Source organism: Osmia bicornis, chromosome 12, assembly GCF_907164935.1.
Source record: "Osmia bicornis bicornis chromosome 12, iOsmBic2.1, whole genome shotgun sequence".
NCBI lineage: Eukaryota > Metazoa > Arthropoda > Insecta > Hymenoptera > Megachilidae > Osmia > Osmia bicornis.
In genome coordinates, this window is record NC_060227.1 from 1,284,576 (window position 1) to 1,301,751 (window position 17,176).

A 17,176-nucleotide genomic window follows, 5' to 3' on the forward strand; every position below is an offset into this window, starting at 1 on the left:
TTTTCTTAACATTTAAAATACATTTAACACATAATATGTATTGTATTATTTTATTTTACGTTATAGGGATCTGAAAGTGAAAATGAAAGTGTACAGTCAGATCCACATTCCTTTGTAAATCATTATGCTAACGTTAATGATTCCTTAAGACAGTCGTGGAAACGTCAAAAACCAGTTAGAAATTATTCTTCATACACTGATTCTGAACCTGAAGGTAGTGCGGTTGTTAGTTTAAACGGAGGTCAAATTATTATGAACAATATGGCAAGGTCGAGGGCGCCTTTACCCGGCTTCTCGTCGTTCGTATAAGCTGTTCATAATACGATGACAAGGGTTTGTTCAGTAAGTAAGGTGCCGATTTAATATAGTAACATTCATAATCGTTATTGGTTTTGAAAATTTAGGAAAGAATATTTTAAACTACTAAACATATACACGAAGAGACTGGTTGTTAAAATTTTGATCAATTTCATAGAGTAGTTAGGATTTTAATAGTTCGGCATTAAAAGTACACCGAGATGTACCAGAGTTAAAGACTTACGTTGAAACACGTGTTTACAAGTGTTTCACGCACGCAGATACTTCGTATAGTAATTTTAATATGCTTCTGGCACCGTCATATTGTGATATATTGAGATACATATTATTTATAATTTTAGATAAGGTGTATAATGAATATTTTTTACTTTTATTAAGTAAAGCTGAAACAAAATATTGCATGGATCTCTAAAAATGCAATGCTTATGCATTTTTTTTTTTAATTGTAAGAACGATATACTATTCAAAGTAATCTGTTAATGTAACAGATTAAAAATTCAGTAGCATAATATTGTTGATAACAAACAATAATACAATAACGAAAACTGCCAGAAAAAAACTACATAATTATTAACATTAGAAACAAAATAATATTTTAATACAATACTAATATGATAAAACCAATGAAATCATATTCTCTACTTAGAACTTATGAATACATATTCCATGAACTGAACTCATTGTAATGTCATTACAACTTGAACAAAAAATGTTTTTGATTCATTCTTGAATATACATACTTCGAAATAGAAGTATAAAGTGTAAAATGTCAACTTAGATTTGTAAGCACTTTACAATCAGGCCTATCATATCAATTTTTGATAAGTTTCATAAACTGAAGATGCCTAAGTTTGGTAATATTAGAATGGTAAATAAATAGCAAACGTAATAATTGTTTACCTATAATGCAACTGCGTGCATTTCTATCTATAAGTAATTTGTTTTTAATATTATACTGTATGATGTACATAAAACTTCTATAAATTACGAGATAGTAGTAACATATTCTAGTATGACACTTGTACATTTAGTGCACAGCTTAGGCAACGTTAGGTAAAAATTTAAACTGAATAATCTATAATAAATAGCGACATGTATTTATCTTCTTTAACTATAGTTACTTATCATTTAAATAGATGCTGGTCTAGAATCATGAGACAAACAATTTGACTTTAATACATTGACATTTGCATATAAGGAATTTATGAAACTTGTTTAATTTTTAATATCATTACTTCATCTGTAGTATATGTTATATTCACAGTATTGCAAACTACTATCATATAAAGGTTTATTCAATTTAGGAAAGTAATCTTTTTTACCGTAAAACATTTATTTAATGCAATTATTCTTTCATACAAAAAGCGTTTTAATGTGAAAAACATTTTTAACTAATATTGATACATACTACTTGAAATGTTTTTCAGTTTTTAGCATTACTTTTATAACAAAGAAATCAAATGGAAAAATTTTGACGAATGTAAAAGTAATTCCTAAAAATATTCTTTGACAATATATGCTGAAATTTATAAATTTATTATTAAAAATGTGAAAGAAAATAAAATGAAATGAAAGCAACTGAAGTTTCAAAGTAATGGCAGCTATACTTCTCTATCATATTTGATAGAACAATTACTTATTGTAATTTGTTGGTGAAATAAGATTGAAAAGTCCCGATTACGTATTATCATCATCATGAACTAGATAGCAAGTTATTTGATACATATTCGCTTCGAAAAACTTTTGCTAACTTTTTTTCGTCTTATCAAATAACTTGCTTTCTAATTAGTATTAATTTCATCATTCGTTAATATCAGTCATCAATCATTACCATGTGTCATAAATGTTTCTTTATCTCCTCAAACTTGTAGAATTGATTCATTTTTGCAACACTGCCAATAAATATTTTAGTTCAAGATTAAACTTAAATTACTTCTGTCTAGGATCTAATGTAATAATGACGCATTTAATCAAAGTACATTTTAAACTAAACCATATTTATATAAGTACTTTAAGTAAAAATCTTAAATTTAGGCAATTTTATTGGCAATATTTTATGATTTTAATGAATTATGTTTACTAGGGTTTAAAGTACTTTTGAAAAAATTGAAACTGTGTTCATACAGATAATAAATGCATTTTAATATGAAATTTTTATTTACACAAACAGTTTTTCACATGTATCAAACCACCTGTTTAATTTAGATGGATGCTTCTTTGGAAAAACTTGTTTAATTGTACACCATGCAGCAATATCTGCTATATCAGGTGTTTTATTATCAATCCAATTTGCAGCTAACTTATCAGCTATTAATGATAATATTTCTTGCTTTTCTTTTAATGATGCTTTAAAGTGTAAACAATAACACAAGTCTAATATTGAATCAATTGTATTTACTTTTTCTAAACAAACAGAATTTTCATAATTATGCGAATTTAATAGCCTACTTAGATATCTTAAAAAATTAACTTCTCCAGTTATGTGATAACCACGTAGGCCAAGTGTAAGTTCAAGGTCTTCAACTGAAAAGAAACCAACTATGAAAATACATTTATTACTATTCAGTGATTCATAAAAATATGGATTTACTTTACCATCTTTCCAAATTAATGATAGATTTATAACATTCTTTCTGGAAGAAGTTGTAGTTAACTGATGAGTTATGGGCCCTGTTTTATTAATACTTGAATGAGTGTAAGTTTGTACTCTAATATCAACATCAGTCCATATTTTTTGTAGGGCTGATATAAAATAAGGTGGTCTACTTGGATTTACATTGATGATAAGATTTGCAGTAATTGTTTCCTAGAAAAACAAGTAATAACTCATTATTTCCATTAATATTTTTCATCTAATGAAATACAATTTTACATGATGGTAATCTTACCTGAGCTTTATGACTGCTACTGGTTACTATAACTTGATTTGTTTGTTTTAGGAAGTTACTCAGTGCTGATACTTGTTGCTTAAGTTCTGCAAGTTGTATCAATATCTTTTCTTGTCTAATTTCCAATGCAGTATATTCTGGTAATGGACTCTAAAATAAAATACTTTTTTAAACTACAATTATTTGGTACCATTATATAGGCAAAATGACATGAGTTTTCTTAATTTATAAAAATACATTGCGAAGGAAATATAACATATACATATATACTTTTACAGAAAACATACTTAAATTACTTTACAATACAACTACTAAGCGATTACAGTCTAGATCTAACAATGTACTACAATGTTCATGATAATACATTTTTTATTCAAATTAGAATATGTAAAAATTTAACATGAAATTGTCATATTATCAACTCTACATTAGGAAACATATCTTTAAAAAATAATATTACACATTACAATTTGACAGTTCACCAGTAATAGTGTTGATTAATATCAGTAAACAGCTATAACTTTTACTGGGTTAGGTTTTATGTGTGTTTGGTTATACAACTGTACTTTGTAGCTTTCAGTGCAGTTCTAATTTAGTAAGCTTGCCCTTCTTCTATAATAATTATCGTCGCGTTCTTGCTTATCCTTCGAGCAAAGTGAATTTTTCACGTATTATAGTCGCGTAATGTCCTGTTAGATGAAAAATTGGAGGGGCAAACATCGATCAAGCCTGTAGAACCATATTCCCGGTCGATCGTGATTAGTGCTTGTGGAAATTTTGGGAGGAGTCATGCACAACAAGCTTGAGACAGAAGAAAGATTCGTAGCTACCATGCTTAATAAACGCGTAAGTAAACCATTGGATTCTAGTTGATCTAGCTACGTTTTTTCACGTGGTCAGGATAACAGAAATGATGAAAACCTTTAAAAAGTTGATAACCTGCTCAGTGATATCAGGCACGATCTTGTTGTCGGCTACCGTATGGTTGTCTCTTGATCGTTCTTCATGAATATTTTGCATTTCGTACATCGTTTTACTATGATGCAACCTTTGTGGAAGCGAAACGATCGGTTTCAACGTGTACATTGTCATTTCGTTACGCATTTCGTTCGTTCTTCGAAGATTTATTCGTAAAAAAATCAGTCAACTCGTATTCACATTCGATTATCACACTCGTTCGTTTTTTCGTATTTCTCGATTTTCGCTAGGTGGCCATTTTTCTTTCACCCCCTCCACCCTTGAATCCGTTGTGCTTTTACGCTCTGTTTCCGTTTCAAAGATGGCGTCGCAATTTTTAGTGAAATTACATCATGTGAAGATCTTTTCGCATTTCTAACAATACATTTCGTACAGATTTTGATATGTAACACTTTACAAAAATATATTTAAATTATTGTTTGAATAATTCAGTAGAATTAGAACGTTAGTTTACTTGCATCAGTAACTATCATCAAGCTAGAGTTCAACTGTTCATAAAATTACTTAAAAAATTTGTTACTGTAAGTTGATTTTTAAACGTGATTATATTGTATTTAAAAAAATGTATATATATAAGAAAAACTATATTAATTTTAACATATGTATCAGAAGATGTTCCGATTTAAATTTGACAGAATTTTAGTTTCAATTGCAAAGATGTCGCATTCGTCGCTCATTTCTTACAAGTTAATTGACGTTTAATATTAAATAAATTGTACGCTGAAGATACAAACAATTTTTATTTGATATTTAATATTGTTCATTTTAGTTGCTATGATAGTACAAATTAAAAAAAATACACCGGTAAAACAATATACAATTTGGAATTAAAGTGGTGTCCTCTATCGAAGTTTTGTTCGTACTAAGGTTACATTTCTCTCTTGCGGGTAACTGGGAGTTGGACTGATCAAGCATACGAATTAATTGCTTGCCTTGTTCGTGAGAAAAAGCATAGTGAATTAAAATATAATAAACTGTAAAAAGATAGAAATAGTGAAGAAATAAAGAAGGAATGTGTATCGGAAGTGTGGTTAGAAACGCGTTCTTTCAACCGCGCATGTCGCCACCTATTGTTGATCTGACAGGATCTTGTGTAGTTACGGTGAAAGCGATTGGATCGTCTGTACGTTTCGTGAGAAATTAAAAAGCGATTAATCAGCATCTGGATCGTATGAATCTCATTGAAATTTGAACGCGATAGACTTGGTCAAACCATAGATCACTCTAAATAAGGAAGAAGAAAATTTTATCAAAGATCTCATCTACTTTTCGAGTAGATGTGTTCGAGGCCAGACATGGCGGCGATTTGATGAACCAATTGGAACAGCGCTCTCTTAAGGAATCAGATATTGTAAATTCCCCTTATATTCGCTTCAGTGAATGATTCTGTACTTATTTTTGTCGTTATCGATAGTAAAACGGGTTCTTATTGATACGGGGAAGTGATCGTAGCTGGTCAATCGAAAAATAGAAGCCACGCAAGATCGTATCGAAACGTTAATCATGAAAGGATTGTGTTTGGTCACGTGACCATAGCCGAAAAATGGCGCAAAGATCAGAGTACAAACATGGGTTCCATTTCATTGCTACGGTGTCATTTGTATTTGTTTACAAGCGCGCGTTTTCACAAACCACGTGTTAAGTAAGTGCCATTTTTTTGACAGTCCGTGACGAACAATGACGGGGAGAGGGTCGAAGAGACGGGGCCGACCTCCGAAATCGGTGGTCATGGAAAGGCCCAAAAAGTTTCAATACCATCTTATGAAAAAGCCCAAGTATTTGCAAAACAAGGGTTCGGAAACGCCAAATTCACAGCCAAGTACACCAACCCCCTCAAGACCGTCATCACCAGTCGAAAGCGAAGAAAGCAGACGAAGTACAAGAACAAGAAAATCTCGAGGACCCAGAGACAGACATTCGCGTAAAGGTGGTCACTCGAGTTCTGGTGTATATCAACGCCGAGGTTACAATCCGAATGTTGACTATAACGATTCCGAATATCATTATGGGTCGGATTTTGGTGATGAATCCAGTGAAAAGAGCGAAGTTGAGGAGGATCTTCTGCAAAGTGATGTAGATTCATCTGAAAGTATAGAAGAACCTGATCCCTCCAGTGACAGTGACTTTTCTCTATCAAGTTATAGTAACACTAGTGGCACACCCCGTAAAACACTTCTTAGCCAGCAAAGACCGCCAAGTCCAGAACCGCTGTGGCTTCAAAACAGAGAACTACCATCATTGATTTTACCTAAATCTTCAGATGATTTATTAGTTCCTAGAGAACTTGTTATGCCATCTTTATCTGTTTATGAAGTATTAAGACACTTCCGTACTTTGGTGCGTCTTTCAGCCTTCAGGTTTGAAGACTTTTGTGCTGCTCTAATGTGCGAAGATCAAACCAATTTATTAGCTGAAATACATATTATGCTTATTAAGGCTCTTCTTAGAGAAGAGGATTCTCAACAAACGCATTTTGGTCCTCTTGATCAAAAAGACTCTGTAAATGTTAGTTTATATTTTGTCGATTCTATGACTTGGCCAGAAGTGTTACGTTCTTATGTAGAAAGTGACAAGTCTTTTGATCAAAATATTTTACATATTTTGTCAACATGTGAATATCCCTTTACTTCTATCGAAGATAGAATCAAGGTGCTACAATTTTTGACCGATCAATTTTTAATCACAAACCCAGTAAGAGAAGACTTGCTGCATGAAGGTACACTAAATGGTATTTCATGTTATTTTGTTTATTATTTGCATATGTTTCTATAAGTTATACATTTTTATTTAGCCAGCAGGAAAAATTCATATGTCCATGCTGAAATTACATTCTTTTTTTCAATTTTGTAAAATGATTTTGTATCCTTAAAAATTTGATCAATAATTACTTCAATTAAATATGAAACATACATTAAAATTATATTATGAATTTAGTTTTGTTTGAGTTTATGAGTATTTAATTTATTCAATATCGAATTTATGAATTTGAAAGTATTTCAGATGTTGTGATAACTGATTATTTTTAGGGAATATGCATTATGATGATCACTGTAGAGTGTGTCATCGTTTGGGAGATCTATTGTGTTGCGAAACTTGTCCAGCTGTATTTCACTTAGAATGTGTTGAACCTCCATTGGTTGATGTTCCTACAGAAGACTGGCAATGTAGTACATGTAAAGCCCATAAAGTTACAGGAGTTGCAGATTGCATTCCTGATGTTGAAAAGAATGGTTCATTGTGTCGTCAAGAACATCTAGGGTTTGACAGACATGGCAGGAAATACTGGTTTCTTGCAAGAAGAGTTTTTGTGTAAATACATCACATTATTCATAGACGAACTATATTATACTGTTATTCTTAAATTAATAATTATTGTTAATTATTTATTATAGCGAAAGTGAAGATGGTGAAGTTTGGTATTATAGTACGCCTATGCAACTAGACGAGTTATTGCGCTGTTTAGACCGTAACGAGATGGAAGTTGCGCTTTATAGAGAATTATCAGATTATAAAGATGAAATTGTACGACAAATGGAACTTACAGAACAAATTACTAATCAGTACAAGGGCAATAAGAAATCATATATAGAAATAGAAAACAGTAAGTTTCGATAATCTTTGTACATTTTGTACGTTAAAAAGAATATGTATTAAATATATTTTATGATGTAGATCTTATACAAAAATTGCAAAAAGAACGACAAGAGAAACAGGAAAAGGAAGAAGAGGAGAAAAAGGAAAAACAGAGGCAAGAAGCTGAAGAAATGGTACGTCGTATACACGAGGGTACAGATTCTATCGAGGAACAGTTGGCAACTGTTACAGATCAGCAGGAAACAAAACCATCTGAAGAATCTAGTTCTAGAGAAAATGCTTCTGAAGTAGTTGGAGAAAACGTAGAAGTAGATGGTGTAGATACCAATATGACAGATGTAGCAAATAAAGGTGCCAAAACTGCTACATCATCATCATCCGAAGAAATTGATGAAGAAGTACTAGAAGGAGAAGAGGCTATATCAAAAATTGGTAAAGATGGTAGGCTATATAATAATACAATCAACTCTTGCTATATTGCTGATTGAACGAGTTCACTATATACATGGGCCAAAAACAGTGTTCAATGGTTAATAATTTTTATTCATTTTATAGGGAAAAAACACACAATTGTAACAAGATCTAAAACAGGGTCTTTGCAGCCTAGAACGTTTAATATGGATGATCTAAAGAAACGCAATAGTGGACAACTATCCAAAGAAGAACTAGAAAAACTAGATAAAAGTTTAAAGGAAGAAGGGGACGGTACTAGATTAACGAGACAGAAAGCTCATCAGATAGCTTCTGGCACTCATCTCTTTAAATTAGGAATGGATAATACTTACAAATCATATGTGAATCAATACAGTACTAACGCTATTGCTTTGAACAAGGCTCAGCGTAACGAAGAACGCGACAAAAAGAGGCATTTATCACATAAATTTTCACTTACACAAGCTTCTGAATTCAAATGGGTAGGAAGCCTGACAGGAACTCGTGCTCTTTTAGTGAGCACCCTTCGTCAAACGATTCTTCAACTTGAGAGTAGTATTCAAGCATCGTTTATGCATACCAATTGGCCCCTTTTACGTAAACCTTGGACTACGGCAGTAGGTGCTTGTGTTAATCCTAGAGATTTTGCCCGTGCTCTTATTGTATTACAAGCATGCATTAAGTCGGTAGTATTTGCCAGCGTGTGGCACGATCAGCTCGGGCACGTGAAGTTGCAACGAGTGACAGCTCTCGAGCGAGAAGAGAAGAAACGGCAGGATAAGAAGGATAAAAAGGAGAGAGAAGATGAAGAAGAACGTAATCGTTTGTTCAACTTCGTTAAATACACGTTGGGCTTGAAACATCAAGTCTGGAAACAGAAAGGCGAAGAATACCGAGTACACGGCCAAGGTGGTTGGTTGTGGGTGTCTGCTAGCCGTCGGCATAGGTCTTCCGACATGTCAAAATTAGGTCTTCGAACAGGGCCTCAGAAAGTGATGGTACAAATAAAAGATCAAGATGGATTAAAAATATTAGCTCTAGATCCTCCTACTTATGAATTCTTAATGAAAGAATACTGTCCATCTAAGAAGGAAGAATACAAAACGGATATTAAGATCAAGCAAGAGATTAAAGAAGAAGAACCGCCGAAAGATGGGGATACATCAGTGACCCAAGAGTGTAAAGTAGAAAACATCAAAACTGAACCAATGGATACTGAAAATCACTCGGAAGTGACTACAAAAACAGAGGAAGCAGCGACGAAAACAGAATCACAACCAATTAAACAAGAAACCAAAATGAACTTATCGTGTATGTTATTATTTAATCATTTTTAATTATGTACATCAAATATGCACATTACTTTTATTATATACATTACTAGCATACCTTTTTTCTTTAGTTTTAGCTGGTATGAAAATTGAAAAAGTCTTTACACCGATCAAAGAATTTGAAGAAATCGACATTACTAAAGCATTGACTACCAGTGGGAGGCTTCATTATCCAAAAATTGGTAAAAAGACAAGAATTGATGATTTTCTTGCGCGTAGAACACACTTAAAGCTTTTGGAAGAAAGAAAATTATTGCAATCTGTGAGTAAATATAATCTTGTTTTAATTAAAATAAAATTAGACGCTGTTAAAAACTAATGCATAATAAAATTCCAGGAAAAATCAAAAGAAGCATCGAATCAATCGGTAAATCAAAAAGGTGATGGAGATTCGGAAGTTGATATAGAAAATAATGAAGAAAGTGATACAGATGGGGGAGATAATCCTCTACAAAGTATCCTTACCGGGAAGCAGCCTAAAGCTATGTCGACATCGGCTAGAGAAATGTTAAGTGCAATAGGAAAACGTATTCAACATGTGAAAACTCAATATGCGAACATAGTGAGACTAGGTAGAAATGTTGGTTGTTATTCACGATATTGTAACATGAAGACGCCTGTAGGAAAAATCACGACCACGACGCAAAGTTTGACGTCTACGTGTTATTCGCCTATATGTCTTCAAAAAGCAAGATTAAAACGTGATCTTATCACGTTACTGAGAAAAGCTAGCGCTTTAAATAATAATCAATCAACGACGAATATATCGCTTGGTGCGCCTGTGGCACAATTACCGCACAGTGCATCAGGTAAGGAACCAAGCGAAGCAGCCAAAGATGCGATCAGGAAGGATTTAGAATCTGCAGTAGCATCTGCAACTCACTGCACTGAAGAAACACCGGCTACTAATGTAATCAGAGATTCACCTCCTATGAAAAAGATCAAAGTTGAACCTAATACGGTGAGTTATCTATGTATTATTTAATTTAATAGATTTAATGGTACTATCAGTAATGAAACATAACAGCTGTTTATTATTTGTAAGGTAACAAACAAATTAATCCTTTATAGAATGATGCAGAGCTAGTGACCACTACTACTACAACAACTACTACGACATTAACTACAACACAGCAGACTATAAAAACTACCGACGGTGTCGTACAAAGTGCACAAGAAAGTACAACATCTAAAAATTCAGTTACAGTTTCATCCGAGGTTAAAACAAGGTAGGTTCTTAAATATATTTTATTGTCATGTTTCTCGTTGAACCGGTGTTATATCTTTATATATTTTTCATTAACAGCGCGGGACAGAAAACGATGATCGTTAATAGAAGAGGTAGAACCGTGCAGAGGAGCACAATGGTTAAAGAATTGAATGCCGATGGCACAGAAAGGATCTATTCGGCTGTTTCAACAGAGGGGAAAATCTACTTGAAAAAAGTCACAATATCTTTAGCAGAGAGAAAAAAGAAACGTACTCCGGTTAAATATCCCTTGTGTTCTACGTTTTGTACAAAAAATAAGCATCGTAGCATATTGTTACTTCCCCAACATGAGTTACGTAAATTGTCTAGAGTTGGCGGGCGAATACCTGTCCAAGGTTTTCATCATATAGCTAAGGTACTTCATAAAATCACATTAATAGTAATATAAAAAATTGTATGTATCTTATACACTAATTTGAGTGTCTTTCTTTTATAAATATTAGGCAAACTCGTCAGTATGGCCATACCCCTGTCCTAGACCCTTATTTAAAACTTGCTGGTTATACCGTACAGTTGGAATAAAATCATTAGCTGCAGCAGCTCTCCAATTAAGAATATTATGGGGATGTCTTCGATGGGACGACATGGCTGCAAAACCGTTATCTACCGATGGGAAACATCAGATCACAACCGATACAGAAATCATGTCCTTGGAGATTCTTAAACATCGTCATGTTGGTCAATTTTTGGATAAAACTCAATATTTACGACGAAAGGTTGTTATACCTTTGGAACTTCCAAAACAAGTTAGAGGTTTGTACTTAAGAGATAAATAAGTGAAAATGGATACGATTCGAATTATAATAATTGTACATCATTTTATAGAAGTGACATCTATAAGAAGTGGTTTGAGAAAAAGAAAACGGCCAGAATCACCGCAAAGTACTGAGCCACAAGTTACAGAAGAATGGGTTGATGAAGATAAATTAGAACTGTGGGAAATTAAACAGTACGGTGACAGGTATGTAAAAGATTCTTTGTTGTATTTGTAAATGGGGTACTGAATTCTGGTCAAGTTATGATGTGGTTAAAATATAAAGAGCGTTGAATGCCTGTTTTTTAACCTCATAATATCACTCAAATTCTCACCTATCCTTACTTAACACCATCTGATACTAACACTCCACTTAACGTGTGTGTTATCCAGGTTAGAGAAGGCTAATGCCCAGATTATTACTAGGAGTAGATCGGGTCTGCCACAGTCTGCAGTTGGTTCCAACAGAAATACAGGATCAAGTTCTGGCATAAGCGACCAACTCGTTAGCGGCAAAGCAACGCCTGAAGAAATTAAAGAAAAAATGGAACAGCAGTTACGCATGCAAAGAGCTGCCCATCAACAAAAGAGGGCATTAGAAACTTTGAAAAGTCCTGCCAACTCTGGTTCGCCTACGCAACTTGTTAAAGTTACTGCTAACTCTGGTCACGGTAAGATTTATATTCACAAATTAAATTTATGTTTTAATAAATTGTTGTGAACATGGTAATATTAATTAATCACAGATGGCACGGTTAAACTAGTTTCTAAAGTTGCTATACCAGCAAATCCAAACAGTGGGACAAAATCACAATTAACTTCCCTTTTGACGACCCCAACGCAAAACAAGACCTTTATTGGTACAAGGCGTATTTATATGGCAAAATGTAAGTTACAAATTAAATATATACATAAACGTTAAATAAATGTGTATTTTATTTTTCAACAGCCGCTGATGGGACAACGAAGGTTGTTTCAGGACCTACAAGCATTTTACCCAAAACTCAGTTACAATCTGGAAATCAGCAACAATCTCTAATCAAAGTTTCGGGTCAAACAGGTATATTTAATATACCAGCTGATTTTTACGTTATACGATTAATTACATTATATTCTATTTCTTATTAATTTATATTTCTAATACAGCACCTGTGCAGCAAATTCAGCAGAAGGTACAGATCTTAAGGGGACCGGATGGAAAATTACAAGTTCGCGGTTTGATGCCTGGTCAACAATTAGTCCAAATGCCTGATGGAAAACTCCATGTATTAAATACTGCTCAAGCAATCACGACGAGCCTTGCACAGAGTGGAACAACTTCAACTACACAAGTAAATTAGCAAATTAATAAGATAATATTTTGTTGAAGACATTATATTTTTATGTTAATTTATGAAACTATATCTTTGAAGACGAAAGTGACTACGACAACTACCGCGACTAAAGTAGTCACAACAACTAATGCTACGACTAATAAAACAAGTCCAACTAAAGCAGCAGCAAATTCAACGCAGCAAGTACAAACAGCTCAGTCGCAGGTACAACCTCAGCAAGCTGCACAAGGAGCACAACGTTCAACAACAACAACGACAACAACTGTACCTGTTGCAGCTGCTACACCAACTCCACCAGCTAAGAATGCTATCGTAGTAGCTAATACAGGACAGATCGTACAGGGTGCACAAGTACGTATAAACAGTCTATTAAAATTAGATACAATAATAATACATATATATCATTAACAGGTCATATCCTCTGGTGGTCAAGTTATTAGTGGAAACCAAATAGTAGTTACTAATGCAAATTTAGCTCAGCAGCTTGCAACAGGCAAAGCTCAATTAACGACAATCGGTGGTCATCAAGTGGTCATTCGTAGTACACCGACGGGTAATCAAATTGTGCATTTAAATTCGGCAAATAGTAGCATTATAGTGAAAAATGCTGTAACGCCTAATAAACAAGGTTTGTTGAAAATTAATATTTTAAGAAACACGTGCTTTAAACAAAAAGAAAATGAATCATAAATTTCTAACGTTTTAGTTCCTGTATTACAATCGACTCCAGCAGCAACCACAGCAACAGGAACACCATCGACAGAAACGACAAGTAACACTGTTACTAGCAATACATCGACAAACGTAACATCAACAAGCGCAACAAATCAAACCTCCACCACGCCGGCACCTGGAAGTGTCGAGGCATCCTTGCTGGCTGGTCAACCACCTGGAACAGTTATTAAATGTGTTACTGCTCAAGTTATTCAAACTACTCAAGGTCCCCGCATAGTTTTACAAGGTTTACAGGGCGCAGATTTTACTCCACAACAGCTTGCAATGGTTCAACAGCAAGTTAAACAACAATTGCTTAAAGGTTTGATATTATTATAAAAAATTAATATTTCATCTTCTTAGTACATTTTCTTTACAATGTGTGTAATTTTAGCCCAAGCTACAACAGGAAAGCAAGGAGTTCTAGGGCCTACTAAAATTTATTTGGCTGTTCAACCTGCACCAAACAGTCAACAAGCAGTTCAAAGTTCTCAGAATTCTACAACAGCAAATACTCCCACTACAGCAACACCAAAACCACAAGTCACGCAACAACCAGCTGATTCACCTCCGGCTGCAACCGGTAATGTATTTATATTATTTTCTTCTTTTTTGTATTTTATGTTGATTCAGTTATATTGATGATATTTTAATTTTAACAGAACCTCAAACAGGAACCGAAAGCATTCCAGAGCTTCCATCGACAACCCCAACCTCTGCTGAGAAACCAAAAGTAGTTGTTCAACAAGTTGCACAGCCTGGTGTAACTTCAGAAGAAGAGCCGCAAAAAACAAATGTAGCTAACGGCCAACAACCTTTGCAGTCATTGAAAGAAGGAAACGATTCTTCAGCGAACAAATTCATTCTGACGCCTGATTACATACAACAAACTATTAAAAATGCTTTGAAGCAAGAAAATCTAAACCCCGAAATTGAAGAAAAGCTGCTACAACTACAACGATATCAAGAAAAACAGATGAAAGGCGGTGTTGAAAATTCGGTAGCTACTAATCAGACTCACACTACAACAACGATCACGACTCCGCGTTTACCATCGCGAAAAAGACCGGCACCTTCGAACATTCCAACAACAACCACGTCTACAAACGTACAGCCATCGACAAACGATAAAGATAACGAATGGGCAGATACACCTAGGAAGAAACTCGCGCCAAAGCAAGAGCCTCGTGAAACACCAAAGTAAGTCTCGTTAAAGAAAAGAAAAAAAGAACACTTGTAATATTCTTGCATTTTTTTAAATGATATTACCTGTTTTGAATAGAATACCAAAAATTGAATTATCAGAAAATGAAACAACGCCGCAAAAGCGAGCAGCAAAGTTAAAAGACAGTCAAGAACAACGAAGAAAACAGCAAGTGCATTCCCGAATGCAAGTTTTATTATTTAGACACAAAGAACTGCTTAAAAAGGATATTCTTAAGAAGAGAGCGTTGCTTGAAAAAGAATTACAAATAGACATTCAGGTATGTCATATTGTAGACTTAATAGAACTACCATAGATAATATACAATTATATAATTTTGTCGTTTTTCTTTTTTTCTAAATTATAGAAAGATTTATCAGCGGAGCTAGCATCAAGAACAAAAGCAGAGAGACATAAACAGGATGAAGTGAAGGTGGGAAGTGCAAAACGTAAAGCAAATGCTCAAGTGGCCCAACAAGTGAGTCCACCTAATAGAGGTGGAAGGCCAAAGAAATATAAAGCAGAAGGAAAGAATAGTACACCACCTGGTGCTTCTTCAACAGCTGCTACCCCGAATAGAATTAAAAAAGAGAAGCTATATTGTCTATGTAGAACACCATACGATGAAACAAAGTGAGTAATTAACAAATTTTCTATTCACTGTATTTATTTCATCGTTATTATTATTCTCTTCTATTAGGTTTTATGTAGGATGCGATCTCTGTAATAATTGGTTCCACGGAGATTGCGTTGGTATTACAGAAGAAATGTGTAAAACACTTTCAGAATTTGTTTGTACAGAATGCAGACATGCTAGAGATACGCAGGAATTATATTGTTTATGTAAACAACCCTATGACGAATCTCAGTATGTGATATTAATCATCTTCTCGTTATACTTAATTATTTGATGTCAGGATAAACGTTTTTTTTTTTTTTTTTATAGGTTTTATATTTGCTGCGATAAATGTCAAGACTGGTTCCATGGTCGCTGCGTAGGTATCCTTCAGTCGGAAGCAGACAATATCGACGAATATGTTTGTCCAAATTGTCAACGAAACTCCTCCGTTAATTTTGCTAATATGAAAAATCTGAATGCAAAGGACCTTGATTTGCTAAAGAAATTAATTAAGCAAATACAGGTAAAGTAATAGCAGACACGAATCAAAAATATCGTAAATAACATTTTTATTCAATTTTACTGATATTACAAATTTAAATGTTCAGGCACATAAGAGTGCTTGGCCATTCATGGAACCGGTAGATCCAAACGAAGCACCAGATTATTATAAAGTTATAAAAGAGCCAATGGGTAAGTTTGATTTTTAGTTCTACAAATAATTATTGCTTATAATTCATATTTTATTAAATCTGTGGGTCTTTTATTCTGTAGTGATTATTATAATATTATTTTATTTCTCGCAATTACAGATCTACAGACAATAGAATTGAGAATAAACGATAAATCTTACAAAAAGTTAAGTGAATTTATTGGGGATATGACAAAGATATTTGACAATTGCCGCTATTATAATCCGAGGGAATCACCTTTCTTTAAGTGCGCAGAATCTTTAGAAACATATTTTGTTCACAAGATAAAGAGTTTGAGAGAAAAGTTCTCTGAAGGAAAGTAAGCAATCAAAAAAAAAAAAGAAAAAACAAAGGAACTGTAACTATAAATAAGTGAAAGTGCGAAGTATCAGCAATTAATTTATGCGGTGTAACTACAGAATTGATCTGTGCCAGTAAATGTTGAAAACAGACATTCAAAGTAGTTATACATATGTAAGAGTAGAACCTATAAGTTCACTATTTATTAGAATTGTGTGAACGTCTGATTTGTTGCTGCAGAAGCGAACTTAATTTCAATTGTGCCGTACAGTGAATTTTGAACCGGAACTTATAGTATTTTAATCTTAACAGAAGAGGTATAGTAAACGCCGATAGATATTCAGCCAGGAACAGTGTAAAAAACGATCATTCTCATCGTTTATTGTAAGACTAAGTTATGCTTAAATTTGAAATAATCTTAATACTATATATTTTTCATAACTATTTCTGTCGTTTATTTATATCTGACAATAAAGTATTAGTTTATTAAATATACAATAATTGTTTACAGGTTTTCTTCATTTTTACAAAATAAAACAAAAATTAGTCGCTATAAAATTACAAACCATGGACTAGTAAATAATAAGATTTTTATATTAGAAAGAAATGTGCAATACAAGAATTTACTTGGTATATTTTGTCTAATTTAGAAAAACACTTTTTTTCTTTAAATATAAAGATCGTCATATGTTGTGGTTCATAGTTCATATGTTCTGTGCAAGCATTATTATTTATATACATCTATCAA

The 17,176-nt window shown here is 33.4% G+C and overlaps 3 protein-coding genes across 13 annotated transcripts in view; 2 read left to right on the top strand and 1 right to left on the bottom strand.

The window, feature by feature from the left end:
* LOC114874971 (protein sidekick) overlaps window positions 1-2,469 on the top strand; it is a 29,734-nt gene extending 27,265 nt beyond the window's left edge. For all 5 annotated transcript variants that reach the window (XM_029184774.2, XM_029184775.2, XM_029184777.2 and 2 more), the window contains one exon: window positions 67-2,469. In XM_029184774.2, the coding sequence (XP_029040607.1) occupies window positions 67-309 (243 nt within the window). In that variant the 3' untranslated portion in view covers window positions 310-2,469. The remainder of the gene's footprint in view (window positions 1-66) is intronic.
* Window positions 2,440-4,477, bottom strand: LOC114874977 (probable aminoacyl tRNA synthase complex-interacting multifunctional protein 2). Of its 2 annotated transcripts, none has more exons than XM_029184788.2 (4): window positions 4,128-4,477; window positions 3,207-3,356; window positions 2,914-3,124; window positions 2,440-2,841 (listed from the first exon to the last, which is right to left on the bottom strand). In XM_029184788.2, exons 1-4 carry the CDS (start codon window positions 4,308-4,310, stop codon window positions 2,477-2,479), a joined length of 909 nt encoding a protein of 302 aa, XP_029040621.1. In that variant the 5' UTR covers window positions 4,311-4,477; the 3' UTR covers window positions 2,440-2,476. The 2 variants fall into 2 exon arrangements, with proteins under 2 accessions (XP_029040621.1, XP_029040622.1); XM_029184789.2 differs by having other exon boundaries at window positions 4,146-4,475.
* LOC114874970 (nucleosome-remodeling factor subunit NURF301) lies at window positions 3,773-16,580 on the top strand. Of its 6 annotated transcripts, none has more exons than XM_029184769.2 (27): window positions 3,773-4,052; window positions 5,849-6,912; window positions 7,211-7,493; window positions 7,577-7,785; window positions 7,857-8,219; window positions 8,334-9,521; window positions 9,613-9,803; window positions 9,879-10,502; window positions 10,613-10,770; window positions 10,848-11,166; window positions 11,255-11,564; window positions 11,637-11,772; window positions 11,959-12,236; window positions 12,312-12,452; window positions 12,515-12,625; window positions 12,712-12,896; window positions 12,978-13,250; window positions 13,311-13,527; window positions 13,606-13,935; window positions 14,008-14,196; window positions 14,276-14,813; window positions 14,896-15,097; window positions 15,185-15,450; window positions 15,518-15,685; window positions 15,764-15,959; window positions 16,045-16,129; window positions 16,249-16,580. In XM_029184769.2, exons 2-27 carry the CDS (start codon window positions 5,862-5,864, stop codon window positions 16,449-16,451), a joined length of 8,214 nt encoding a protein of 2,737 aa, XP_029040602.1. In that variant the 5' UTR covers window positions 3,773-4,052; window positions 5,849-5,861; the 3' UTR covers window positions 16,452-16,580. The 6 variants fall into 6 exon arrangements, with proteins under 6 accessions (XP_029040602.1, XP_046144184.1, XP_029040601.1 ...); XM_046288228.1 differs by lacking the exon at window positions 3,773-4,052 and adding an exon at window positions 4,885-5,535; XM_029184768.2 differs by lacking the exon at window positions 3,773-4,052 and having other exon boundaries at window positions 4,885-6,912.
* The last annotated feature ends 596 nt before the right edge of the window (window positions 16,581-17,176 follow it).